We start from the raw sequence: 24,273 nt of genomic DNA on the forward strand, positions 1-24,273 counted from the left end.
GTATTATCAATTATCAATGATAATCTGACTCTTTTTTTGTTGGCTTCCTTTGTCTAATTTTAAAATTACAAAATTATATATGTCTTAGCTGTTTTTTCCCTCCCACACTTGACCCATCACTTGTCGTTTTCCACTCTGATTTATTCTCTTTCTTCTACAGAATTCATACATTATATAATATTATATCAGTAATAACATGTGAGTGAGAAGAAAAAACTATTAGTGGGAAAAGACAGACTTCCTTAATGGATATATTCATCAATTCAATCCATATATATATATATATATATATATATATATTTTTTTCATCAATTCAATAATTGCGATATATCAATCAAGATCTTACATATATAAAAAAGACTCGTCCCCAAAGATCGGTAACACTTTTCAAAAACGATGGGAGAGATAGCAACAGATTTCACGGCGGTTATGGATGATGATGACCGGTGCGTTGTACCGGAGGTAGAGCTCACTGTACCCAAAACCGACGATTCATCTTTACCGGTTCTCACATTCCGGATGTGGGTTCTTGGTATAGGCGCGTGCATTGTACTCTCTTTCATCAACCAGTTTTTCTGGTACAGAACGATGCCGTTGAGTGTCACCGGAATCTGCGCTCAGATCGCCGTCGTGCCGATTGGACATCTCATGGCGAGGGTGCTTCCGACAAGGAGATTCTTGGAAGGTACGAGGTTTCAGTTCACCTTAAACCCAGGTGCCTTCAACGTCAAGGAACATGTTCTGATAACCATCTTTGCAAATTCCGGCGCCGGCTCCGTTTACGCTACTCACATACTCAGTGCTATTAAGCTTTACTACAAACGTCCTCTTCCTTTCCTCCCAGCGTTTCTCGTCATGATCACCACTCAGGTCTCACTTCACTTTATCCTCTGTTTCTTGTTTTTAATTCTCTTGCTTTTTCTTGAATCTTGAAATCGTTTCTTGTGTTTAGATTCTTGGATTTGGTTGGGCGGGTCTCTTTAGGAAACACCTTGTTGAGCCTGGTGAAATGTGGTGGCCAAGCAATCTTGTTCAAGTCTCTCTCTTTGGTGCCTTGCACGAGAAGGAAAAGAAATCTAGAGGAGGCATGAGTCGAACACAATTCTTCTTAATCGTCCTCGTAGCTAGCTTTGCTTACTACATCTTTCCTGGTTATCTATTCACCATGTTAACATCAATCTCATGGGTTTGCTGGCTTAATCCCAAATCAATTCTGGTAAACCAACTCGGTTCAGGTGAACATGGTCTTGGTATTGGTTCCATTGGTTTTGATTGGGTCACCATTAGTGCTTATCTTGGAAGCCCTTTAGCTAGTCCATTGTTCGCTTCCGTCAATGTAGCCATCGGTTTCGTGCTGGTTATGTATATCGTCACGCCTGTTTGTTACTGGCTTAACATTTATGACGCCAAGACCTTCCCTATCTTCTCTAGCCAGCTCTTCATGGGTAATGGCTCACGTTATGATGTTTTGAGCATTATTGATAGCAAGTTCCATCTTGACCGGGCGGTTTACTCTAGGACCGGCTCCATTAACATGAGCACCTTCTTTGCTGTTACTTATGGTCTCGGGTTTGCTACGTTGTCTGCCACCATTGTCCATGTCTTAGTCTTCAACGGAAGGTATATATGTTCATTTATGTTCTGGTAACCGAGAAAGAATCACTAATAATTTTTATGTCTTTACAGTGACTTGTGGAAACAGACAAGAGGGGCCTTTCAAAAGGATAAGAAAATGGATATACACACAAGAATCATGAAGAAAAACTACAGGGAAGTTCCATTGTGGTGGTTTTTGGTCATCCTTTTACTGAATATCGCGCTCATCATGTTCATCTCCGTGCACTACAACGCGACCGTGCAGCTTCCTTGGTGGGGAGTGTTACTTGCTTGTGCCATTGCCATCTCTTTCACTCCTTTGATCGGTGTCATAGCTGCTACTACTAATCAGGCACCGGGTTTGAACATCATAACCGAGTATGTTATCGGGTATATATACCCGGAACGTCCTGTTGCCAACATGTGTTTCAAGGTCTATGGATACATTAGTATGACTCAAGCGCTAACTTTCATTTCCGATTTCAAGCTTGGTCATTACATGAAGATCCCGCCTAGATCCATGTTCATGGCTCAGGTATGTTATAAATTGGTTTTAAGATAGATTACCAATAAAACAAAAACATGACTAATCAAACTGTAACAAGTGCAGGTGTTTGGGACTCTTGTGGCGGTTGTTGTGTACACAGGAACAGCTTGGTGGTTAATGGAAGAGATTCCTCATCTCTGTGACACGGCCTTGCTTCCTTCAGACAGCCAATGGACTTGTCCCATGGACCGCGTTTTCTTTGACGCCTCTGTGATTTGGGGACTAGTGGGACCACGTAGGGTGTTTGGAGACCTTGGAGAATACTCAAATGTCAACTGGTTCTTCCTCGTCGGAGCCATAGCTCCACTCTTAGTTTGGCTAGCCACAAAGATGTTCCCGGCTCAGACATGGATCTCCAAGATTCATATCCCTGTTCTTGTGGGAGCCACCGCAATGATGCCACCAGCAACAGCAGTTAACTTCACCAGCTGGCTCATCGTCGCATTCATCTTTGGCCACTTCATTTTCAAGTACAGGAGAGAGTGGTGGACGAAGTATAACTATGTGTTGTCTGGTGGTTTAGACGCTGGCTCAGCTTTTATGACCATACTTCTGTTTCTGGCACTCGGACGAAAAGGAATTGAAGTGCAGTGGTGGGGAAATTCCGGCGACCGAGATACATGTCCATTAGCTTCTTGTCCAACTGCTAAAGGTGTTGTCGTCAAAGGCTGTCCCGTCTTCTAGCTAATGAGTCATGAGACAAAAGCATATACCAAGTGCTTTGTACAGAACACACAGCAAAATGATAATTGTAATTCTCGGAAATGTCTTTACTCTCCAAGAACTATATCTTTGTGATAGCTTTTAACTAGGTACTATCCTGTTCTATGACAGAACACAAATGCTAGTGATTCTATTTGTGTTTCCTTATAATGATTTTTCTGCTTTAGAAAGTTGTTTTGCCTCTTAAAAGCTGGCTAATTATGGTGAGGATGGTAGAGGTTGCATAGAAAGAAAGAATAACACATTGATTGCATAAAACTTAAAACTTGTCTTTGAATTTAACATCAACAAAAATACAGCCAAGAAAATTAAACAATTGAACTACTGCAAGTCTTATAACGCTATGATCTCTTTGTACGCATTGTTGCGTTCTATATACCATATACCTTAAAGTCCTCTTCTTCTATCTGTCTCCATTACTGAATCCAGAATGTGCATAGTTTATTCATCATATGTTAAGGGGATCTTCTTCTGTGTTTCTTTCTTCAAGGGGTGTCCAGTCATTTGTTTCTGCAAAAAACATAAAGATGTACACTGATTGTAAGCGGAAAGCGTGTTAGAGGAAATAGATATCCCCGAGTCAAATGGACACAGAGACAACATACTTGGCTTGTCAACAATCATCATGAGCCGCCTTTGCAGGAGACTTGCAACAAAGAGGAAGATCGAGCACATTCCAAACATGACCGTGATAGGGAATGCATTTACCTTCAGAACACATAAGACTAGTCAGTACCACAACACAGAGAAATGGGACAAGAAATCCCAGCTACTAAAGTGAAGAAAAAGAATGTTGGGGGACTTACATTGTACAATACAACGCAGACAAAGATATTCAGAGGAATGCGGAAAAAGTTCATTATTGTGCTTCTGGCTTCTTCAGGGATGTATTGGGATCTCATCTTCATAATGGATGGCCAAAACAATCCTACACACGCCTCGAATATACAGAACCCAAGGAGCTGAAAGCAACCCGAGAAAGAAATTCCTCCACCTTTCACCTTGGAAGGTGCTATGAACAACTGAGTAGTCACACATCAGGTCGCAAATTAATCACTCACAGAATTAAAGTAAAGTCAGCACCAAAGCATGCAAAGTAGGATTCACAAGAAGCTTTTTTTAACTTACAGTCATTAATATTGGTAGCAATAGTGCAGCACCGGAAACTAGGAAAACAATCTGCATGTAGCTCTCTACTTTGGGAGTTGAGCGAGACAACAGACGAGATGCAAGGGAACTGCCTAGCATCGAAGCCAGCATAAATGTTGCAAAAATGAAACCATGGGGAATCTCCTCCTCGTTCGGGCTTAGAGCAGGAGTCCAGAGGAATACAAAAGTATACATAGATCCTTCAAAGAGCGACTGGATGGCACCCAACAGTGCTATCTTCTCATCTGATGAAAGACACAAAAATTATGTTATCATCATACATTGTTCAAGACTCAATGAGGACAATGAGAAGCAAGACATAGAACCATCACAATTATAGACAGAGAAGCAAAACAGGAAGCAAAATCTAAAAGGGGCAACAAGATTTTCTACTCACCAGAGGCAATGGCCACTGCAGCACCTCTGAACTGGGTAAGCAAGTCCTTGTTTTCTGAAGGATCTCCATAGTTTTCTGTCCATGATGATAGAATGACAGCCATTCCAATAGCAAGAAAGCACGCAGCGGCATCAAATGGCGCAACAGGCCCAAGAGAGAAGGTATCCACAAGCAGGTTCCCAAACAATCCAGCGATAATTGCAACAAGGCCATTGCCGAAAAACACCGCCTTTGAAAATGTTACAGACAGCCATTGCTGCTCAAAGCCCCTCTGCATACATCACACATAAAACACTTAAGTTTATACATAACAATGGTGGCTAAACAGCTTAATACAGCAGAAACCTTGCTTTACCTTATTGTGCTCAGCAACTAGCCATGACTCAAATGACGAAAAGAGAAGGGAAGTAGCAATGCCTCCCAAGACACGGCCTACCATCAAAACCTTATATTGAGGAGAATGCTTGGTGATGCAGCTCAATATGTAGGTAATACAATAGGTAACACATGCCCTCTTACGACCCCTGATACGGAACACAACATTATGCAAATTACTTAAAGAGTTGATATTTCCATTTTACTTGAAACATAAAAGCATCAGAGAGAATGTTTACTGTTTGTCGGCTAGAGATCCAACGATTGTACCAAACAACATAGAGGAGCCAAAACCAGCAATGAAAAGCTGTCCAATGTCCCCTTTACCAAATCCATAAGTACTATAAAGATAGTACACATATGGACCCTGCAACCAATCACCCGCTGCAATCAAAAAACAAAACAGTCAGCAAATCCAGTCGGATCTTTGAATGTTATAAAGTTTGAAACTTTAGTTACTAATCTTGTACTCATAGCAGTGCAGTAACATTTTCTTCTTAAATGTTAAAGTTCCAAAGTGATATCGAACTCTATACACGTAAAAGAGAAAACTTGGCAAGAAACAAGAGAGGATCTAAATCTCCCACGAAAACCCACTAATTAACAACATTTTCCCAACAACCAGATCGGATCGAAACAGGAAATAAATAAATTTTGATAGACAAACAAAGGGAAAGATGAAGAGAAATGGGGAAGAGCATTCGTACCCATCATGAGCGAATAGACAAGGAGATAATTGTTCTTGAAAGAATTGAAAGCTGAAGAAGTGTTGATTCGATCCTTGTTGTTCTTGCTAAGCTCCAAAGCCGCGACGACGAGACCCAAAACCCCAAACACCAAGTAGTAGAACACCTCCATTGTTGTTCGATCCAAACTAAGAGGAAAAGATTGAATTTTTCGATGAAGAAACTATCTCTGTGTGTGTATAAATCTCCCTCAGCTTCAGAATTGTTATATACTCCACTCCTCACTGACGCGTAAATGCCATTAATTAGTTTTAGGCCCACCTAAAGTTTTTGCCTTTGGGTTAATATAAACATTCCAAATCGCAATGTACAATCTGAAGCAGCGTGAGAGAACGTAGTCCACCGTGTGTTAAATGCAGAGGATAAGAGAAGCTATCTACGTGGCGCGATCCTGACGGTCCGTTGGAGTGATCGACGGTAAAGAGAGTGTCGGTGGAGAGACAGACACACAGAGGACCCCATAAGTTGAAGGAGTGGCGCTGATGCCGTAGTATTTGATTTTTTTGATTAATTAGTGGAAGTGGGACAACACAAGGAGTCCAAAATTTCAACGAGTGACTTTGGTTTTAATCCACTAGGTTCTCTACTTCCGAATATGGTCGACCTATTATTATTCATTAAAGGCGGTTTTAATCCACTAATAAAAGTTTTGTACCGTACGTTTAAAACCAATCACGTAAAACTTTTTTCACAAGCATAATAAAATTATAATGAGTTACAGAAGTTATACAAATCTACCAATTTCTTTCTCTTTTTTTTTTGTGCAACAAATCTTCCAATTTCAGAACATGAAAATAAAGAAAAGAATCACAATTATATTACCCTATGTAGGGTCTGACTGGTTTAAACGCAGCGGTTGCGGTTGCGGTTGCGGTTGCGGGAGTTTGCGAAAACGGGCGGTTGCGGTTTCAAGCGTTACCAAGCGTTTTGAACGACTGATTTAGCGTTTGAAAATGGATGCGTTTGCGGAAGTTTTATGACTGGTAAACCAGCGGGTGCGGTAGCAGTTAAATAAAAAATGACTAAAAAAATAAAAAATATTACAAAAAAAAGAAATAAAAACACCAATATATTATTATGATAATATTAGAAAAATTGAACATGCTTAATAATTAAAACCATAAATAAAGTACTAAATAATTATTCAAAAATAAAAAAATTTTATAATAAGATAGTACTTTATGCTGGGTCGTTAACACCAAAAATTGTATCAAGTAATGGGACAAACTGTAAATAACGTTGAATTCAATCAAAAAGCAAGTAATTTTCTATTCGAGAAAACAAATCGAAACATATATTCAATCAAAAAGAAAAGCAATATATAATGAAAGAAAAAAATATTCAAATTGATTTTCATCAGTTTGGGTGGAAGACATTGAGAAAATAAGGTTTTAGAATATTGATTAGGGTTTCTGATGAGAACGTGATACAAAGATGAAAGATATATATAAGATTAATATATTTTATAATAATTATAAGTAAACGTTTGATTTTTTTTTTTTTTTTTTTTTTAAATCCAACCGCTACCGCCCGCAACCGCAAACGCTTGCGGGAAGGAGCTTTTGAAATTCAGCGATTTCGAGCGGTTTGAAGAGGTACGGAGCGGTTTCTATGATTGGTACCAACCGCTAACAACCGCAACCGACCGCTAGCAACCGTTAGGAGGGTGCTAGCGGGAGAACCAATCAAGCCCGTAGTATGGACTATGGACCATGTAATTTTAATTCGTATTTAACAATGCTTATTATTTTTCTATTCCTTTTAGTTATGGTATATCAGCAGACCGCAAGTATCAAGCAAGCATCAAACATATAGAGAAAATCTATACCAAAAAAAAATCAGTTATTCAAAAATATTGCCAAAAAACAACCAAAACTCAAGAATGGCTCAAAAAAAGCTATTCAAAAAAAAAAAAAGAAGGAGATAAGAGAAGATTATGGTGTGGGAACTTTATATCATTTGATTTCAGATGAAAATCGAGAAAAGAAAACAACCACCACATGTTCAGATTTTATTCCTTACTTCACTTTGAATTTGAATTATCCACTTTATCTAAGCATATGATCTTTAACTTTTATTTGTGATCAAGTCCAATTATAGAACATAACTTGACTAAATCGGTTGAGATTCTTCTTGCTTTGTTCTCTTCCTCACCACTAAGAACTACTATCAAGAGGCTGAAGCATTACGGGTAGGCCGTATTGCGGAAAGAGATTGAAGTGATCAACTGGCGTGTGCTTATACTCGGGGGAGAGGCTAAGCCGGAACTGTTGAAGGATCATAGTGAGCACGGTCTTGGCTTCGATCATGGCGAAGTTTTTGGCAATGCAAGCTCTTGGTCCGATTGAGAACGCGCTGAGAGCGTTTGGGTGAATGGCCGCTTGAGAAATGCCGTTTATGAATCGCAAGGGGTTGAATTGTTCCGTGTCTTCTCCCCACATCGCCTTGTCGGTGTGCATCTTCAGAAACGGGATAATAATGCCCGTGCCCTTGGGGATCTCCAAGTGTCCTACCTTCATATCTTGTGTTGCCTCTCGGGACATTTTAATCACAGGTCCGTACAGACGAAGCGACTCCATCAACACCATGTTCATCTGCAAGATAAACAGGTTTCTCCAATCATAATTAAGAAAACCCTTTTCTTCAACCGCAAGTAACTCACTGAAAATGAACATTACCAGTTTGAGTTTGGATAAGGTGTCTGAATCTGGGATCTTATCTTTACCACATTCATCGAAAACCTCTTCTCTAAGTTTCTCTTGCCAATCTTGGTGCAAGCTCAGTAACATCGTAGTCCATGTCAATGTAAGCGAAGTAGTTCCTTGCCCTGCATAGTAGAAATTCTTGCATTCCTCTATGATCTCATCCATTCTCATCATTCTCTCATACTCGTTAGATTTTGCAGCATTCAACATGACCCCTAGAAGATCGTCCCCATAGCCATAGGTCTTACATTTTGATTTTAGCCTTGAATCTATGATTCTTTTGATCGAGTTCTTCACTTTCTTATCGAGCTCCCATAGTTTAAGGTTGGTAGGCGTTGGAAGGTATCTTGAAACACAAGAAACAACAATCTTCAAATCTCAAGAATATTTAAAGTAGCAGAGTACTGACTATTATACTTACTGAGTTCCGGGGATGAAGACTTTATTGAGAGAGGCATTATAATATTTCTCAAGCACAGTCTGTGATCTACACAATTCGATTCCTTCGGCATAACTACTTCCAAACGCAGTAGTCGCTATAATGTCAGCGGTCAGTTTATGGAACTCTTTGCTTATCTCAATATTGATCCCCACTTCACCATTTCTCTGTTTTCTCCACTCCTCAAACATCCTCAAGGTACAATCCCCCATCGGTTTTGTCATGGCCTAATATTTTATGCAAGCAATTAACTAGATTTGTTCAAATCAAGCTGAGAAGTATCTATATGATTAAGAATAAAAGACCTTGAGGCGGTCCATGGAGAAAGCAGGGTTCAATATTCGTCTATGGCGAACCCAATCATCACCTTGGATAAAGGAAAGTCCTTTACCAAAAAGTATGAAGACCTCGGGTCTTTTCACCGGTATAATAGAGAAACCGAACTTGCTCGACAAGATCTGTTTCGCTAGTTCATGATTTGAGATGTATATCGTTGGTTTTGTTCCATTCCAGTATAGAAATGTTTCTCCTAATATATCATAGACAACTTGTGTGTGTGTGGTAAGTATTTCTCATCTATGAAAAGAAGGGGGAAAAAAAAAAACATGACAGTCTCTAGATGGACAGAAAACGGTACCGTATTGAGACATCCATAGGTGATAATGAGGAAACACACGAGGGAAGATATCGTTGGACTTCAGATCCAGAACCAAAAGGTCAGCTTCTTTCTTCATCTTCTTTATCTCGCTTAGGTTTCCGTACACGAATTTGTACTTTGGGCCTGAGATTCCTTGTTTCTTGAATCTTTTTGATAGCATCAATGGCCGCAAAAGGATGATCCAACAAGCTTTCCATATCTTGGAAACACCAAAGAGCAGAAGAATAAGTGCTAAGAGATTGATCGTGCTTATAAGTTCCATTAAAAGAGCACAAGTAGCTTTTTTTTTTGGGCAGCAAGAACACAAGTGGTTGACTTATGTTCTCCGATATGGATAAGCACATCTGTTTATAGTTAGAAACAAATGTAGCTCAATAATTTAGCAATGTACCCGACCAAGTTCTGGTCGAAGGAACCAACATAAAATTTAATATTGAACAGTGATGTGATCGGTATACCTAAGAATTCACTAAGGAAACGAGTAAATTTATTACATTTGCCGACAAAATGCCGGTAGAGCTAATTTATAGAGTCCAATCAAATGGACCATTAATTTTTAATTAGGAAAGAAAATAAATAAAAAAAACATGATAACCAAATCTAACCGATCGAATCGAAACAATTAAAACCAGGTTAACCAAATCTAAGCGAACCAATCAAAAACTCAAGAATGGCGCAATGAAAAAAGAAGATAAGAGAATTATTTTATTTTTGGTCGAAAAGAAGATAAGAGAAGATTGTGTTGTGACAACTTTTTATCGTTGATGAAAATCGGAAAAATAAAACAAGCACCACATGTTCAGATTTTTTTCCTAACAAGAAGAAAGAAGTCTCAGTGCAGTTTCATTATCTCTCTTCCATTAATTCTCTCATTTTCAAGGAAATATCTAAAAGAAAACAGAAACATAACAGAAGAAGCTTCTCGATCAAGAGATGGCTTCACTTACTTCAATCGCCACGCCTTACCCATCTTCATCGCAAGCTTTACGACTGAAATCCTCCGGAAACGCTCTTTTCTCTGCCGGAGTTCGATCGGCAGCAATGGGTTCCGGTCAAAAAACGCTCAAGATTCAATGCACTTCAACGAAACCTGCGAAACCTGCAGGTATACAACTTGTAGAGCGGGATCTTCTCGTGTTTTGATTTTGTGCATGGGAAAGTTCGGTTAGATTAACCCCTTGTTCTTCTCTTTGTGTCTCTTGGAGGGTTTAGCTGAAGTCGATTGGAGACAGAAGAGAGAGCTTCTATTGGAGAAAAGGGTAATCAATGATTGGCTCTAAATTTGAGATCAAAATGTGAACATAGCTTAGCTTTTAGTTGTTGTTGTAGGTGAGAAGTGTGGACGTGAAGGAAGCTCAACGGTTACAAAAAGAGAACAACTTCGTGATTCTTGATGTAAGACCTGAGGCAGAGTACAAGGCGGTGAGTGGATAATATGCACTCTCTCTCTGATCCCTTGTACTTTTAATGGCAAATTCATGTGTTTTGTTGTTTGGTTTTTTGAAGGGTCATCCTCCGGGAGCTATCAATGTGGAGATGTACAGACTGATAAGGGAATGGACGGCATGGGACATAGCTCGCCGTCTTGGATTTGCTTTCTTCGGTATCTTCTCTGGCACAGAAGAGAACCCTGAGTTTATTCAAAGTATGTAGTGAAATGAGATCAAAAGCTTTGGACTGTTTTTACACAATGGCATTGGATCCAACAGCTTAATGTTCTGTTTTGACAATGTTGCAGGTGTAGAAGCTAAACTTGACAAAGAGGCAAAGATCATAGTAGCTTGTTCATCCGCGGGGACAATGAAGCCGACCCAGAATCTCCCTGAAGGCCAACAATCAAGGTAATGGCAAAAGTCTACAACGTTCTGTGAAGAAAGCATTTATTTCGATGCTCATATGATTAGGGTTCTTGCAGGTCTCTCATAGCTGCTTATCTTCTGGTCCTTAACGGCTATAAGAACGTATTTCACCTAGAAGGTGGAATTTACACATGGGGCAAGGAAGGTCTTCCTGTTGAAACAATTGAATAAGACTAACCAACTTCTTCACTCTAAGAGTTATCCAGTTTTGTATATCTGTCCTTTTCAGTTAGTTGCATTTAGAGATTTGGCTTTTCAGAGAGTGTTTTGAGGTTTGTAAAACTTCAGACTTTACCATGAAATCCAGCAAACTCAACCGGAATCTAGAGAAAAAGAACTTGATTGATGAACAAACTAAACAAGTATCGTTAAAACTTCACTCTAAGTTCCGACCCAAATAACAATCTGGGTACACGCAGTCTAGGGCTTTACAAAAGGTCTCAAAAGGATAATGAGAATCCTTAACAGTTGTTATTATCATCAAGATGATGTGTCTTCCTTCAACCTGTACAACGTGATTTCTTGCTGCTTGAAGTATCGGCGATCCTCTTCATCTACCAGTACAAGATTCAGATAATACTTGACGCTGAATTTGTTGTTAATGTTGCGATGCGTTGGTGTAAGATCGTATGGGGCCAGAAACAGTCTTACAGGTATCGATTCACCTGTAATACAAATCTTCACTCAGTTATCTGATTTCTTTAAGAAATCACTGAAACATCAGATTTCAAATCTTGGGGATATATACCTCTAACTGGAGTTCCATCCATCAACTCAAATTTCGCAAGTGTTTCTGTCTCGACATGAGTATTAGCACCTGCACCTGTTGATTCCCGCCGTCTGATCTCAAGATCCATATTCTTCATCTTGATTCTCACAAGAAGAAAATAGATTTTCCCAAGGATAACATCTTTTAGGTGATACCTGCATCCAGAGGCATAGAAGATCTATCGTTATTTCCCGATCAGTCAGTCAAATCCTTAAATCATCAAACGAATTTTGTCTTACTTGCTTTTATTGTACTCAAACTCGATGTGCAGGCAATCCTCAATTCCAACTTCCATCTGTACAATTATTAAGATTTAAAATTGTGCCTAAAATGATCCTCTACTGATTTAAGCCTTAATCTTGCATGAGCTAAGATCGCTATGAGCGGTAAATAGAGAAACCTATTCACATCTTTTTAGTAAGTAGGGAAAAAGGAACTCAACATCTGAATGCGAGCTTCAGGAGAAAGAGAACTCAATATCATAACTCATAAGTGAATGTACTAAAAGCCTATAAATTGAGAATGCAATTGGTCTTTCAGTTCCTATCTCTTTTTCTTATAAAGTTCCAAATTTAGATCCTATCACTATCAGAACTCACCTTGATGCTGTTATTAATATCAGGAAGTGGGGCGTAGTTCCGGACCTATTACAAATGACATCAACAATGTCACAATTAGAATATTTCTGGTGATGCTATATGGAAAATTTACAGTCATCACACAATTAACTATTTTGTAACAAGGACAGCAGTAAAAAATAAGAAACATACTACAAGCTCCTGGTATTCCAAGATGCTTCCAGCGTAGCCACGAGTGACGGTTACTTTTAGAACATATCTGAGGAAGCAAAAGAAACAGTAAATTGAATTAGAAACTGTATTGTGGAAGACAAGTGTATCAACATTATGAGAAAAAAACACATATGATATACCTTAGCCGCACATTCACCCCATTGTATGTCTCATATGGCATCTCCACAGTTGGAAATTCAAAAGGGTATGTCTTCCTTTCATATATTTCTCCAGGGACATCCAGTTCACGAACTGTAATAAGGCCCAAAAAAAGAATCATAACTACGATTGGCTCAATCAAAAATATATAACAGGACTGGACATGTAAGTAAATCCTTGTCACAATGAATTGTTAATCAATTATCAGAGACACCCCTGATAACGGATTTTCCCTCGAATCTGTTTAAAACGAAAATGAAACCAGAGTTTTTACTTACCCAAGGAAGTGAAGTCATAGAAGTTTCCTCTGTCAAAGTACATTTCTGTCGAGAACACACAAATGCAATCAATAAGCATACATCGATACAAGTTAGAAACCGAAGGACTAATCCTTTAAAACTATTTTGGTGGCAGATCCAGAATATGGTAATTGCACACCTATTTGACCAAGAAGCTCAACTTTTACACCATTATGCTCCACCTTTTTCCCTTGATATGGTTCAATGCAAACCTAACAAAAACGTTAAGGACACATTACGTTAAAGCATCACAATATTCTAACTAAGAACGACAGAAATCCATCAAAAGCAAGAAACCAAGTACCTTCCCAGAAATAGTATCTTGACTATGGAAAAGTGGCACCAGAGCCGTTTGACCATTTTCTTTCTTCATGGGAACCTATGGAAACAATGCAGATTAAAGAGAAGAAATGAAAATCCAAAACGTGACTCGATCATAAGTTGGTATGAGCAAAAATTGTTATCATTAGCACAAAAGAGAGATACCTGTTTACGATTTTTGCCATCAGAAAAAGTGATTGAAATGTTGCACGCGGGCTTGAAGGCTCCAAGAAGATAATTCTGTGAGATTAAACCCAAAAAGCTATAAGCATATTCCAATGCAAGCACAAAGCAAAGAAGGCAAAATTCATAGTAAGAAGATCACTTTACCATTATCAGAAGACCAGATCTCAATCACAATAACCTGTTCCATCCAACAAAGGAACAAAATCAGCAGCTTTTTCGTTTTCATTACACTGAATGCGTACGGTTAAAAGCTAGAGCTGATTCAGAAATACGAAGCAAACCCTAGTTCCCAATTCATGAAAGTAATCAAATAAAGCCACGAAATTTCTGAATCAGATGTAATGCTTCAGTGATTAAGAAGAGGACTCGATTAGATAGAAATCAAGAGTGGGAGCAAGTCGGCGAACACAAGTGAGACCCAGAACTACAAAACAATTGCGAGAGACTAGTAGTTACCTTCCAAGCTGAAATTAAGAGCGCGATTGAATCAACCAAATCTGATTGTTGTTGTGTTGGAGAAGAAGATCGACGGAAAAGTTAAAAAAAAAAAAAAAAAAACAAATTGGGAAATAGAAAAGGAAGGCACTTTATCTCTCTATTACATTACAAGCCCAGTCAAACAAAAAGAACCAAAACCAAACAAAGCCCAGAATCAGATGACAAATTTGACCATTGCACTATGTGCACTAATAACAATCTCAAAGCTGAGATTTTTAGAGTACTCAGTTAACGATTTGCTCAAGGTAGAGTAACCCATGAGTGACAACATTGGCCAAATTATGAACAAGAGAGATTCAGTAATGCAGAAAACAAGAGACTTTTTGGTACAGTCAAAAGTAATCAAATGATCCTACCAAGAAAAAAAAAGGAGTTTTACAGAGCAAACTGAATGTGACAAATTCTAAACTTCCAATGAAAACACCAGAACGTTTATAAAAGTGATCCGGAATTTCATCGGGATTCTTCTTCGGGATCACGCTGCCATGAATCCTGAGAATCTGCCTGGAGATTAATGATCTGAGAAAGTAGAAGCTTCGAGATCCCACTTATCGCTGCTTGGACCTCATCTGGTTCACTTGAGCCTCTCCAAGCTGAGGACTGCGAGCTCAATGAGTATTCGCCTGCTGCAACTTGTGTCTTCTTTGAAGTAGCAAGAACCTTCTCAAAATCCAACTGTGATAATGGCCTAGGGGCCTGCAAATGTGAGAAACTCATAACATCAGTACTTCGAAATCTAGTGGATGCACCATTGAACATTCCTTGGACCATGTTTTCCTTTTAAACTTACCAAACATGGTGTCCCCTTTCTCTCTGCCTCTAGGATTTCTCTGATAGGGAAGTAAGCCGCTTTCTTGCAGAGCTCAAAAATGTCTGATCCGGTATAGCCTTCGCATAAGCGAGCTATGTGATCAAAGTCAATATCAGGTTCCACCCTCTCTCCTTTCAGAGTCACTTTCAATATCTCAGCTCTCTCCCGGCGATCAGGTATTCCAATCTCAAAGGCCTGAGGAAGACGCCTCAATATTGCTTCGTCAAGCTCTGATGGTCTGTTAGTTGCAGCAAGAACCATAACCCTTGCATGCGCTACAAAGCAACCATTTATATTCATAAGAAAACCATATCCATGTAGAACACACTCCAAGTTACACTAGTCTACATGGCAAAGTAAGCCGAACAGAGAAGAATTCAACTTACGATCAGTAGAGAATCCATCCCATAAAGCCATAAACTCAGTCTTCATGTTCGCCATTGCTTCATGATCTGTTGAACGGCGCTGACCAAGAAAGCTCTCAACCTCATCAATAAAAATGATAGCTGGTTGGAGTTTGTAGGCCAAGCTAAACACAGCAGAAACTGAAAGAGCAAAACAGAACAGAGCAGCTCATAGATTAGAAACACCATCAACAGACCACAGAAAGTGAAAGTTGGGATAATAACCACAGAAAAACCAAAACCGCCAACAAAGTTGCACAACTTGAAGCTGATAAAAACACGACGAGCATAAAAGATAGGCCTACTCAAAGTGTGTTCCTTTGCCACAAAAAAAATAATTATATGCACTTACCAAGCTTCTGAGCATCTCCAAACCACTTGCTCATCAGGTTTGAAACCCTAACATTAATGAAAACCGCTCCTGATTCTTTGGCAATAGCCTTAGCAAGCATAGTCTTTCCAGTACCAGGAGGTCCATAGAGCAAGACACCCTTTTGAGGTCCAAGAAGCTTCCCATAAGCAAAAAGCTCAGGTCTCTTCAATGGTAAAATCACAAGCTCATACAAAGCCTGCTTGATAGTCTCTAGTCCTCCAATAGAATCAAACTCCACATTAATGTGGTCTGGATTTATCACATCGCATGCTATTACATCCTATTCACAAAATTAGAAACAAGTGAGCTCATTTCATGAGTTTGCACAAAAACAACTGGAACTCAAAATATCCAAATTTTAATGTCAAACAGAGAGACCAATGCTTAAAATGTTCCAAATTGGTTATCCACGAACCATATATCGCATTCTATGATAGCTACCAACCACTGGAGATTCTAAGTTGCTTAATTCATAGAAGATTACCTCGTATGGATTGGTTTGTACAAGAGGACGACCCAAACGTTTAGAGATTTCCTTCTTATGCTCGAGAGCTTTTTTAGAAGCCTCACGATTAGGATCGAGATGACGAAGACCCGCAAACAGAACCAAGCAGCTGAAAGCAGCGCTCGCCGCGTAAAGTATAAGTTCTTGTAAGATCTTTGTCTCCGACGAACGTCCCATGTCTCTTCCAAAAATTCAACCTTTCAATTACAGAGGATCTCAAATGGATAAATAAAAACCTTAAAATAGTCAAGAAATTAGGGTTCCCAGATGAAAACGGAGGATATGTTTGCAGAAGACGGAAAAGGTTTGTTGTTCTTGTGGACGACGACAGAGCTTTGCCTTGGTGGATTCTCGAATACTTACTTGGGGATCGAGGAAAGGAGAAGCTGAAATTACCGAAATAGCCTTGGCTGCACTGTGGTAAGCCGTGTAACTTAGATTGTTAAATCAGAGTGTTCTAAAGCCCAATTAAGTACATTTTGGAGGTACTATTGCATCATCTTATCATTCAATATGTGTCTTGTTTTTTCTTTTTAGTCTAGTACATCATCTGATCTTAATTCCAAATGTCTATATTTTCTAACAAAATCTATTTTTCTACAGCATTGGAAAAATCATTTCATGTTTACAAAACTAAATCTATCACAAAACATAAAATCTTTTGGATCATTAAAGTTTCGATCGGATTGCAGATGCGGACTAAACCATTAGCCCATTTTACTTTTTAAACGGACAACAAACAGACGCGGACCAAGTTTACTTCTATATAAAAGCGGTCTATAGTTGATATATGACAGATTTATTCTATTTTTTTCTATCTCCACTACAATAGAATATAATTTATGAATAATAAGTAAAAAGCGGTCCAATCTGCAAACGAATTTGTTCGTCCTAACCACCGCAACTATTCGAACTCTTAGATTTATAATTATGCATCTTCTTTTAGATGAAATTTCAAGAAATAATGTATAACAATTTAACTTGGACACTTTCTTTTCTGGCATTGACTTGGACACTTAAACATGCTATAAATCGTTTATATGTAAGCTCATAAACCTATTTTTAGCATAATTTTTAGTTGATATGATCTTTCAAACTATACAACATTTTCTAGTTTCTATAGTATCAGATTTTCTAGCCAATCCATTGCTCATATGTTTCTGCAAATTAGCACACGTTTTTGTGAATTGTAGGAATTTTTTTCATAATTTGATTTGAATCATATGATCATCATTTGTTCTAATTGTAGAAATCTTGAGTCTTCCTATTCCCTTTTTTTTTTTTAATCTTTTTTATTAGTTCATCAGAAATAAACACTGATTGGCCTAGAACAAGGAGGAAAAAAACAAAGATGGTTCGGGAGAAGATGAGAAACACGAGAACACACGAAATCAAATAATAAAATAATAATGTAAAAAGATAGGAGACAAAACGAGTCGAGAAACTTCGTATAAAATCTTCAACCTTCAAGACCTCTCTCATTTTGTCACTTATAGCCTTCTCATCCTCATCTATATATTTATACACTATCTTCTACACTTTGTAGTAACTCAACAAACTCAGAACTTGGATTTCCTAATCTTTTCTCAGCGATATCTTTGGCTCATACTCTAAACATATGGCTTCTACACTCTCATTTGCATCGGCTCTACGTTCACCTCTTGCTCCATCTCCCTCTGTCTCATCCAAATCCACTACTCCGTTCTTCGTCGCGCTTCCACGGAAGATCCCTAGCCGGATCAGGGCTCAAGACCAGAGAGAAAACTCCATTGATGTTGTTCACCAAGGACAACAAAAAGGAAATCAAGGATCTAGTGTCGAAAAAAGACCTCAACAACGTTTAGCCATGGACGTTTCTCCTTTCGGTACGTTTAACTAATCAAAACTTATCTTGTATAAAACTCAAAAACACTTTCCTCCAATGCTCTGTTTTTATGAACGTAGCTTGTATAAATTGAAACTTATTTCCTCTGCCCTATACTTAAACAAATGCTCTGTTTTAATGTTAATGACAGGATTGTTGGATCCTTTGTCACCAATGAGGACAATGAGACAAATGTTAGATACTATGGACCGGATGTTCGAGGACACTATGCCTGTCTCAGGAAAAAACAGAGGAGGAAGTGGAGTTTCAGAGATTCGTGCACCGTGGGACATCAAAGAGGAAGAACACGAGATCAAGATGCGTTTCGACATGCCTGGTCTCTCGAAAGAGGATGTCAAAATCTCTGTAGAAGATAACGTCCTTGTGATCAAAGGCAGCCCCGGCTCAATATATTTGAGAGCCTTAGAGCAAAAAAAATTTTTTTGGCCTATTATTATATACAAAGAGAAAATTTACTTAATTTTTAAAAATTTTGCCGAGTTTTTATAATAAAAATTGTTATTTTAAAAATTTTGGGCCTTTTTATACATTTTCTTATAAATAATTAGGCCTCTTAAAATATAATTCTCATATTAATAATATTTTTAAAAAATATTTGGGGCTTTTTTATATGTAAATTTTTTTATAAAAAAAAAAGCCTCGGGCCGTCGCACCTCCGCCCTATCCATCTGAGCCGGGGCTGATCAAAGGAGAGCAGAAGAAGGAAGACAATGATGATTCTTGGTCTGGAAGAAGCGTTAGCTCATATGGAACACGACTTCAGCTCCCAGACAACTGCCAGAAAGACAAGATCAAAGCTGAGCTCAAGAACGGAGTCCTGTTTATCACTATCCCTAAAACCAAAGTCGAACGCAAAGTCATCGATGTCCAGATTCAGTAGGACTCCATTAACGTTATCCTCTGGTTTAATGTGTATTGGAGGTGGTTGTTGTACATAAGCCTATGTTTCTCTGTATCGCTTGAAGTGTGATGCAAGTAAAAGAACAAAGAGAGATATTAGAAAAACGTTTAAACTGAATAAAAGTATTCTAATTCTGTATGTTTTGGCGAATAGATTCATGCCTTGCTTTCAACTCTAGTAGCTAATGACATCTTGGTTCTCTTTGATATTTTTGTTCGTTGATTTAAAATAAACATAGATACTGAATCCTATTCCCATATGTTATTTTTTTTTATTTTTTTAGTTACCTATAAAATGCAGTAGTTTTGAGAAACCAATTCAACAGAAGTCTATTTCACAAAATAAATGAAATAATGGCACTACTATTTGGATCTGTTGTAGAGGAGACGACACTAAAAGGTCAAAGTGCAATCTGGATACTCTGTGTGGTATTACTGTGAGTATTTTTTTTTGGTGACATGTGTATCAATTCCTTTAAAACAACGGCACAATCAGTACAACGACTTGGGTTTTGTTTCCATAGTAAACGTGAGATTCTGGTAGAGATAACAACCAATCATAGAACAATCTTAAATGAAAAATTCAGCTCCATTATTTTATAACTAAATTAGAGAGATAATAGTCAAAGCAACATAGAAGGGCCTCTATTAGAGGCTGTGGAATATTTTTGCATATATTTAATAACGTTCTTCGTGGCCAGACCCAGCAGCATCAATCCTTGACACATGTTGAATAATGAATATGACTCTTCACAAAAAAACCTTAAACCAAAACTCATAGTTAGTGGAACAACTTCTCAAATCCCCAACTTAGACATGAATGTGTTGACGTAGATCAGTAATAAATTGGGATTCTTCGACACTAAATTTGAAGTTACTGAGAAGTTCTCAGTGAGAACCTCCAAATGATGCAACTCTTTGTGAAAAACAACGTGATAAACAGGACTGTTTATCACGTTGTGAAACTTTGTCGTTGTTGAGTTTATATGGTAGGACGTCGAAACTTCAACTTTCACACCAAATAAACTCAACAACGACAAAACAACGAATAACATAGATAGATATCTAATATCTTTGTCACACAACAAAAAAAGAAACATCCAACAGCGACAATATAGACACAAGAAATTAAAGTTGAAGTGATCAAATCATTTTGTAGAATTCCATGATGTAAGTTCCAAAAACGTTGCAAATGACTTGGAACCCTTTGAAACCCACTCGTCTTGCCAACAACTCAAACTCCTCTTCCGTTCGCTCTCTGCCACCGGCGGTGTGAGCCATCATGATACAGTCCAAATGGACTACTTGTTTAGTCAAGAGGCTCGAGTCTGGTGCAACAGGAACTAAGCACTCTACCACTATCACTTTCCCGTTGTCCGGAAGCGCTTTGTAACAGTTATTCAATAATTTTAAGCAATGTTCGTCGCTCCAGTCATGGCAGACCCACTGATATCAAAATATAATTCAATATTAGAACCAAGATATCATCAATATATGTTGAACTGTTGAAGTATAATTAAACGTATGATAATCGCTAAGAACCATGTCACGTTTTCATTGCAAACCTTAAGGAAGATGGCATCTCCTTTCGGAACACTAACAAACATATCTCCTTTAACATGTTCAATACCTGCATGGACCGTCCAATATAGTCATTCATAATTAAGTTAATTCGAAGAATGTTTTGAAGTGTTTAACAAAGATGTACCAGAAAAAGATGGAGCATTCTCAATGACATGGGGGAGATCAAAGTTGGTCCCTTTGATGTTTGGGTACTTGGAAACAATCATGTGAAGAGAGGCTCCAATTCCACCACCAACATCGACTACAAAGGACAACCCTTTGAAGCCCTTGTAAACCTCTAGAAGCTTCTTCATGACGATGGTCGAGTGGTTCGACATTCCATTGTTAAAAACATTTGCAAATCGCTGGTCTGTCCCGTGGTACACGAAGGTAGGCATACCGTATCCCTTATCGAATGGGATCCCGCCTTCAAGCACTGCATCCTTCAAATGGTACCTGTAAAACCCACATATTAAGTTGAAATGGTTTTTTTATAAAGTTAATGTATTATTAGGGTTTTATACTTACCAGCTCTCCATGAGGACTCTGTCTTGGTTCAAAAGACAGTGAGTGGCAAGAGAGACACCGTCCTCGTTCTTAGTCAAGTATTTGCAGACAGTACCAAGTCCGTAGAGCCGTTCTGCACCACCGTCAGGTAGTTTACGTACAGAGCAAGTCAGTATTGAATGTGACGCAAGCAACCGGAGGATCCGGTCAAGCATGACGTGTGCATCAGGGTTCTTGGTTGGGAGATGGGAAGCTAATTCCGAAGGAGACATTTGAACGCCGGAGAATCCATCATTCTTGGCCATGATCTCGAGCAAGTCTAGCTCTATGGCTGATTTCAAAACCATGGGAAGTACCGACGCGCTGCCAAGCTGCATCGCATAGAGGCTAGCCTCTTCGTCGTCGGAAATTTGCGTTAAGGGAGACTTTTGAGATTTTACCAATAATCCCATAATATGTTCTAAGAAGTTTTTTATGTCTAAGAAGGTTTTTTTTTTTTTGATAATAAGAAGGTTTTTTATTATTATATGAGAACTGAAGCTAAGCTCCTTTATATACTAGAAAAAGGTGGATCTTCCTTTCAGGAAGATAAAAAGAAGGAACCCAGTGAATCATTGTTACTTCGAATAATGAAAAATAATTTAGCTCTAGGTTTTATTTTATTATCTTTTTGTTATGACTAATTCATGCAAGAAAATTTGTTATACTACATTACTACCTAATACTAGTACTCTCGAAAGCGATATATTGGAGGAAATTTCAACGAGTCTTCTTCCAGCTAAATCAGATTCCACAATGTTTTGGTCAGTTTCACATTTCTTTTTCTTACCGTAAGAAGAGAATTCTAGTGTTGAACGTAATCGATTGATGTGATGTCATGAAACAATACTCTATATATGTATACGGTCATCGTCATAACCGATTTTGTAGGAAACAGACCAACCTTTAGACAACACGTAGCTGATTTAAATTTTGTCATTTAATCAGACTTTGAATTGTAAAAAGTCATCTTAAAATTGTTTTAAAGTAACCAATACTAAAATTATGTAGAAATTCCTAATATATGTGTATATTAGAGAGTTCATCCTTAGCTTTCGTCCATCTAAATGATGAATGATTAATGAATGCATGTGGTATTGTTTGGACTTTGAATTCAACAGCAGTTTGTACACGTCGTAATAATGAAAACGTTATAGCACCATCAGTTTTTCTTTTATGTTTTATTCTTAAATTCTTCTTCTTTTTCTTATGTTGAACTTTACATAAACGAGATTTTCTTAACGGGGGAAAAAAAGAGTTTTCTTTTGCCAATTGATGCTGGAGACTTAAACAAAAATATGCAACACGTGACGTTTTAGGTGAACCAGTTAGGGATAATTTTGTGACTGTCTGATGAACTGGTTCAGCTAGGTTTGGTCTTTGAACATAGGCCAGTCAATGTTCTAAATATACATGTTCCCACTCAAAACTTTCTCTATTGTTCAAAACTCTCAAAGTCCACATGAATTGAAAATTAATACAAACATGGTGTAAATTCGAACAACATGAAAATAAATATTTCTTCAATTGAAAGTAGATTAAAAAAATACCATACATAAAAATAATTGAATTGACTATAATATTATCAAAATTTTAAAATGCATGTGGATTTATGGAAATCCTTCCGTCATATATAACCCTTAAAAAGTCTATCATGGATATGATCAAGATTATCTGCTTAGCCGATCGAAATATCTTATAACGGGTTTTGTTTTTTATGTAACGAATTTATTGTTAGACGAGTAGTTGTTCAAGAGACGTGTGATCCTACAAAGTACAAACAAAAGCGATCGAGACCTTAACGTTTGAAATAATTTGAGAATGGTAAAAGTTTCAAAGTCTTGGCATTGACAAGTTCGTTTGAACAACTTAAACAAAAAAAAAAAAAAAAAGTTCGTTTGAACAAAGCTATTTTCATATATGGCTGCTGCATTTTCCTGATTTTATATTATAATGGTTATGCATGATAAGTAACTTCAATAATGGCACAATGTTGTTTTCTAATGTAGTTATATAAGAGCATCTCCAATAGTTCATATATTGGGTTCTCTCATATGGTTTTCATGAAAAAGAATTTCAAAAATAAATCAAAATCATGTTATATGAAGAGAGACAGCTCTCTTGTGAGAGGTTTTGAGATGCAAGAGAGACGATGACGTGACGTCATTCCATTGGTTGATTTTTAGACAAAAAAAGGAAAAAAAAAGCAAGGAAAAAAAACACAATCTTTACGCGTAAAACCCTACAAAGAGAGCCTACCATTAGACTTTGCAAAATTAAAAAAATTTAACAAAAACTCTCATCTCATAAATTTGAAAATTTTATTCTTAAAAAAATGGTGAGAGTCCACGAGATGCTCTAAGTATTTCACTAATAAAAAAGGTTGTATAAAACTAAACAAAATGTCAAACGCATGATATGTATTGTGATTAAAAAAATACTAGTAAATTGTGTATTTAAGTAGGTAAAAAAAATTAATCATGTATTTCAAAAGAGAAATCATACGAGACCAAAAAAACAAAAAAAAAAAGCATTACAAAGTTCTGTGTTTTCCAAATCCTATTATAATAAATTACAAGTCACTTTACAAATAACTGCAGCTTTCTCCATTTGACACCTGTCTTAAGTCTCAAATTCTACTCTTTTACTTTTTTTTTTTAAACTAATTTACGACAAAAAAAAAATCAAAAATTAAAAAACTGTTATTCTTCCCCATATCCCCCCCACGATCTCTACAATATCTTTTTAAAAAATCTTTTTAACTCAATGTATATACAAAATACTGTTACACAAATTTGTAACTAATTGCTAAAGAAAAAAATACGATTTGCTAATCATTTGGGTAGAAAATAAATTGCTACACTGATATGACCGCGCAAAGCGCGAGCTATTAAACTAGTACATGTATAACAGGTCAAGTCTTGAAATATCAGTTCGAAGCTTCTATGAAATTGTATTCCGATCCTATTGATGAATTTTCTCTGTACACTTCATTATGAAAGCTTGACGACAGGATTTACGAATCACCGGTAGTTTTACTGTTTTATATGCATATTTTATATCCACAAA

The 24,273-nt window shown here is 37.6% G+C and overlaps 8 protein-coding genes across 8 annotated transcripts; 3 read left to right on the forward strand and 5 right to left on the reverse strand.

Moving 5' to 3' along the window:
• Nucleotides 1-304: 304 nt before the first annotated feature.
• On the forward strand, nt 305-3,016 carry LOC9305616 (oligopeptide transporter 6). Its single transcript, XM_021016402.1, has 4 exons — nt 305-870; nt 953-1,620; nt 1,687-2,131; nt 2,207-3,016. The coding sequence occupies exons 1-4, from the start codon at nt 397-399 to the stop codon at nt 2,825-2,827; spliced, it is 2,208 nt and encodes a 735-aa protein (XP_020872061.1). The 5' UTR covers nt 305-396; the 3' UTR covers nt 2,828-3,016.
• Nucleotides 3,017-3,090: 74 nt separating this feature from the next.
• On the reverse strand, nt 3,091-5,999 carry LOC9303556 (molybdate-anion transporter). Its single transcript, XM_002869499.2, has 8 exons — nt 5,495-5,999; nt 5,027-5,171; nt 4,768-4,936; nt 4,413-4,683; nt 3,995-4,260; nt 3,673-3,888; nt 3,472-3,574; nt 3,091-3,376 (listed from the first exon to the last, which is right to left on the reverse strand). Exons 1-8 carry the CDS (start codon nt 5,643-5,645, stop codon nt 3,315-3,317), a joined length of 1,383 nt encoding a protein of 460 aa, XP_002869545.1. The 5' UTR covers nt 5,646-5,999; the 3' UTR covers nt 3,091-3,314.
• A 1,474-nt stretch (nt 6,000-7,473) lies between these two features.
• On the reverse strand, nt 7,474-9,802 carry LOC9305617 (cytochrome P450 709B3). The gene is made up of 5 exons (XM_002869500.2): nt 9,315-9,802; nt 8,983-9,206; nt 8,660-8,904; nt 8,212-8,584; nt 7,474-8,127 (listed from the first exon to the last, which is right to left on the reverse strand). Exons 1-5 carry the CDS (start codon nt 9,595-9,597, stop codon nt 7,690-7,692), a joined length of 1,563 nt encoding a protein of 520 aa, XP_002869546.1. The 5' UTR covers nt 9,598-9,802; the 3' UTR covers nt 7,474-7,689.
• A 305-nt stretch (nt 9,803-10,107) lies between these two features.
• On the forward strand, nt 10,108-11,520 carry LOC9305618 (rhodanese-like domain-containing protein 14, chloroplastic). The gene is made up of 6 exons (XM_002867438.2): nt 10,108-10,440; nt 10,548-10,594; nt 10,665-10,757; nt 10,842-10,980; nt 11,074-11,176; nt 11,251-11,520. The coding sequence occupies exons 1-6, from the start codon at nt 10,269-10,271 to the stop codon at nt 11,363-11,365; spliced, it is 669 nt and encodes a 222-aa protein (XP_002867484.1). The 5' UTR covers nt 10,108-10,268; the 3' UTR covers nt 11,366-11,520.
• On the reverse strand, nt 11,519-14,345 carry LOC9303557 (vacuolar protein sorting-associated protein 26B). Its single transcript, XM_002869501.2, has 12 exons — nt 14,176-14,345; nt 13,864-13,897; nt 13,699-13,773; nt 13,517-13,591; nt 13,352-13,424; nt 13,192-13,236; nt 12,895-13,006; nt 12,734-12,800; nt 12,563-12,607; nt 12,203-12,258; nt 11,943-12,118; nt 11,519-11,859 (listed from the first exon to the last, which is right to left on the reverse strand). The coding sequence occupies exons 2-12, from the start codon at nt 13,864-13,866 to the stop codon at nt 11,675-11,677; spliced, it is 912 nt and encodes a 303-aa protein (XP_002869547.1). The 5' UTR covers nt 13,867-13,897; nt 14,176-14,345; the 3' UTR covers nt 11,519-11,674.
• Nucleotides 14,346-14,477: 132 nt separating this feature from the next.
• On the reverse strand, nt 14,478-16,699 carry LOC9305619 (ATPase family AAA domain-containing protein 1-B). Its single transcript, XM_002869502.2, has 5 exons — nt 16,290-16,699; nt 15,785-16,085; nt 15,415-15,573; nt 15,008-15,303; nt 14,478-14,913 (listed from the first exon to the last, which is right to left on the reverse strand). The coding sequence occupies exons 1-5, from the start codon at nt 16,485-16,487 to the stop codon at nt 14,671-14,673; spliced, it is 1,197 nt and encodes a 398-aa protein (XP_002869548.1). The 5' UTR covers nt 16,488-16,699; the 3' UTR covers nt 14,478-14,670.
• Nucleotides 16,700-17,843: 1,144 nt separating this feature from the next.
• LOC9305620 (25.3 kDa heat shock protein, chloroplastic) lies at nt 17,844-19,270 on the forward strand. The gene is made up of 3 exons (XM_002867439.2): nt 17,844-18,175; nt 18,326-18,568; nt 18,885-19,270. Exons 1-3 carry the CDS (start codon nt 17,929-17,931, stop codon nt 19,073-19,075), a joined length of 681 nt encoding a protein of 226 aa, XP_002867485.1. The 5' UTR covers nt 17,844-17,928; the 3' UTR covers nt 19,076-19,270.
• A 588-nt stretch (nt 19,271-19,858) lies between these two features.
• Nucleotides 19,859-21,724, reverse strand: LOC9303558 (flavone 3'-O-methyltransferase 1). The gene is made up of 4 exons (XM_002869503.2): nt 21,187-21,724; nt 20,804-21,114; nt 20,661-20,725; nt 19,859-20,541 (listed from the first exon to the last, which is right to left on the reverse strand). Exons 1-4 carry the CDS (start codon nt 21,615-21,617, stop codon nt 20,239-20,241), a joined length of 1,110 nt encoding a protein of 369 aa, XP_002869549.1. The 5' UTR covers nt 21,618-21,724; the 3' UTR covers nt 19,859-20,238.
• Nucleotides 21,725-24,273: the final 2,549 nt, after the last annotated feature.

The sequence above is a fragment of the Arabidopsis lyrata genome (genome assembly GCF_000004255.2).
Source record: "Arabidopsis lyrata subsp. lyrata unplaced genomic scaffold ARALYscaffold_7, whole genome shotgun sequence".
In the NCBI taxonomy this organism is placed as follows: domain Eukaryota; kingdom Viridiplantae; phylum Streptophyta; class Magnoliopsida; order Brassicales; family Brassicaceae; genus Arabidopsis; species Arabidopsis lyrata.

Excerpts from the sequence above, each read along its gene's own strand:
- LOC9303556 (XM_002869499.2), bottom strand. The coding sequence starts at position 5,645 with ATGGAGGTGTTCTACTACTTGGTGTTTGGGGTTTTGGGTCTCGTCGTC. Across the intron at positions 4,684-4,767 it reads TAGTTGCTGAGCACAATAAG|AGGGGCTTTGAGCAGCAATG; the intron begins GTAAAGCAAGGT and ends TGATGTATGCAG. Across the intron at positions 3,377-3,471 it reads GATGATTGTTGACAAGCCAA|AAACAAATGACTGGACACCC; the intron begins GTATGTTGTCTC and ends TGTTTTTTGCAG.
- LOC9305617 (XM_002869500.2), bottom strand. The coding sequence starts at position 9,597 with ATGGAACTTATAAGCACGATCAATCTCTTAGCACTTATTCTTCTGCTC. Across the intron at positions 9,207-9,314 it reads CCTATGGATGTCTCAATACG|GAGAAACATTTCTATACTGG; the intron begins GTACCGTTTTCT and ends ATGATATATTAG. Across the intron at positions 8,585-8,659 it reads GTCTTCATCCCCGGAACTCA|ATACCTTCCAACGCCTACCA; the intron begins GTAAGTATAATA and ends TTGTGTTTCAAG.
- LOC9305619 (XM_002869502.2), bottom strand. The coding sequence starts at position 16,487 with ATGGGACGTTCGTCGGAGACAAAGATCTTACAAGAACTTATACTTTAC. Across the intron at positions 16,086-16,289 it reads TACAAACCAATCCATACGAG|GATGTAATAGCATGCGATGT; the intron begins GTAATCTTCTAT and ends TTTTGTGAATAG. Across the intron at positions 15,304-15,414 it reads GGATGGATTCTCTACTGATC|CGCATGCAAGGGTTATGGTT; the intron begins GTAAGTTGAATT and ends GTTGCTTTGTAG.
- LOC9303558 (XM_002869503.2), bottom strand. The coding sequence starts at position 21,617 with ATGGGATTATTGGTAAAATCTCAAAAGTCTCCCTTAACGCAAATTTCC. Across the intron at positions 21,115-21,186 it reads AGAGTCCTCATGGAGAGCTG|GTACCATTTGAAGGATGCAG; the intron begins GTAAGTATAAAA and ends TGGGTTTTACAG. Across the intron at positions 20,542-20,660 it reads GAGATGCCATCTTCCTTAAG|TGGGTCTGCCATGACTGGAG; the intron begins GTTTGCAATGAA and ends TTTTGATATCAG.
- LOC9305618 (XM_002867438.2), top strand. The coding sequence starts at position 10,269 with ATGGCTTCACTTACTTCAATCGCCACGCCTTACCCATCTTCATCGCAA. Across the intron at positions 10,441-10,547 it reads GAAACCTGCGAAACCTGCAG|CTGAAGTCGATTGGAGACAG; the intron begins GTATACAACTTG and ends TGGAGGGTTTAG. Across the intron at positions 10,758-10,841 it reads CTGAGGCAGAGTACAAGGCG|GGTCATCCTCCGGGAGCTAT; the intron begins GTGAGTGGATAA and ends GGTTTTTTGAAG.
- LOC9305616 (XM_021016402.1), top strand. The coding sequence starts at position 397 with ATGGGAGAGATAGCAACAGATTTCACGGCGGTTATGGATGATGATGAC. Across the intron at positions 1,621-1,686 it reads GTCTTAGTCTTCAACGGAAG|TGACTTGTGGAAACAGACAA; the intron begins GTATATATGTTC and ends ATGTCTTTACAG. Across the intron at positions 2,132-2,206 it reads GATCCATGTTCATGGCTCAG|GTGTTTGGGACTCTTGTGGC; the intron begins GTATGTTATAAA and ends TAACAAGTGCAG.
- LOC9303557 (XM_002869501.2), bottom strand. Across the intron at positions 13,592-13,698 it reads ATGGCAAAAATCGTAAACAG|GTTCCCATGAAGAAAGAAAA; the intron begins GTATCTCTCTTT and ends TTGTTTCCATAG. Across the intron at positions 12,259-12,562 it reads ATATTAATAACAGCATCAAG|ATGGAAGTTGGAATTGAGGA; the intron begins GTGAGTTCTGAT and ends ATAATTGTACAG.
- LOC9305620 (XM_002867439.2), top strand. The coding sequence starts at position 17,929 with ATGGCTTCTACACTCTCATTTGCATCGGCTCTACGTTCACCTCTTGCT. Across the intron at positions 18,176-18,325 it reads CATGGACGTTTCTCCTTTCG|GATTGTTGGATCCTTTGTCA; the intron begins GTACGTTTAACT and ends TGTTAATGACAG. Across the intron at positions 18,569-18,884 it reads TAACGTCCTTGTGATCAAAG|GAGAGCAGAAGAAGGAAGAC; the intron begins GCAGCCCCGGCT and ends GGCTGATCAAAG.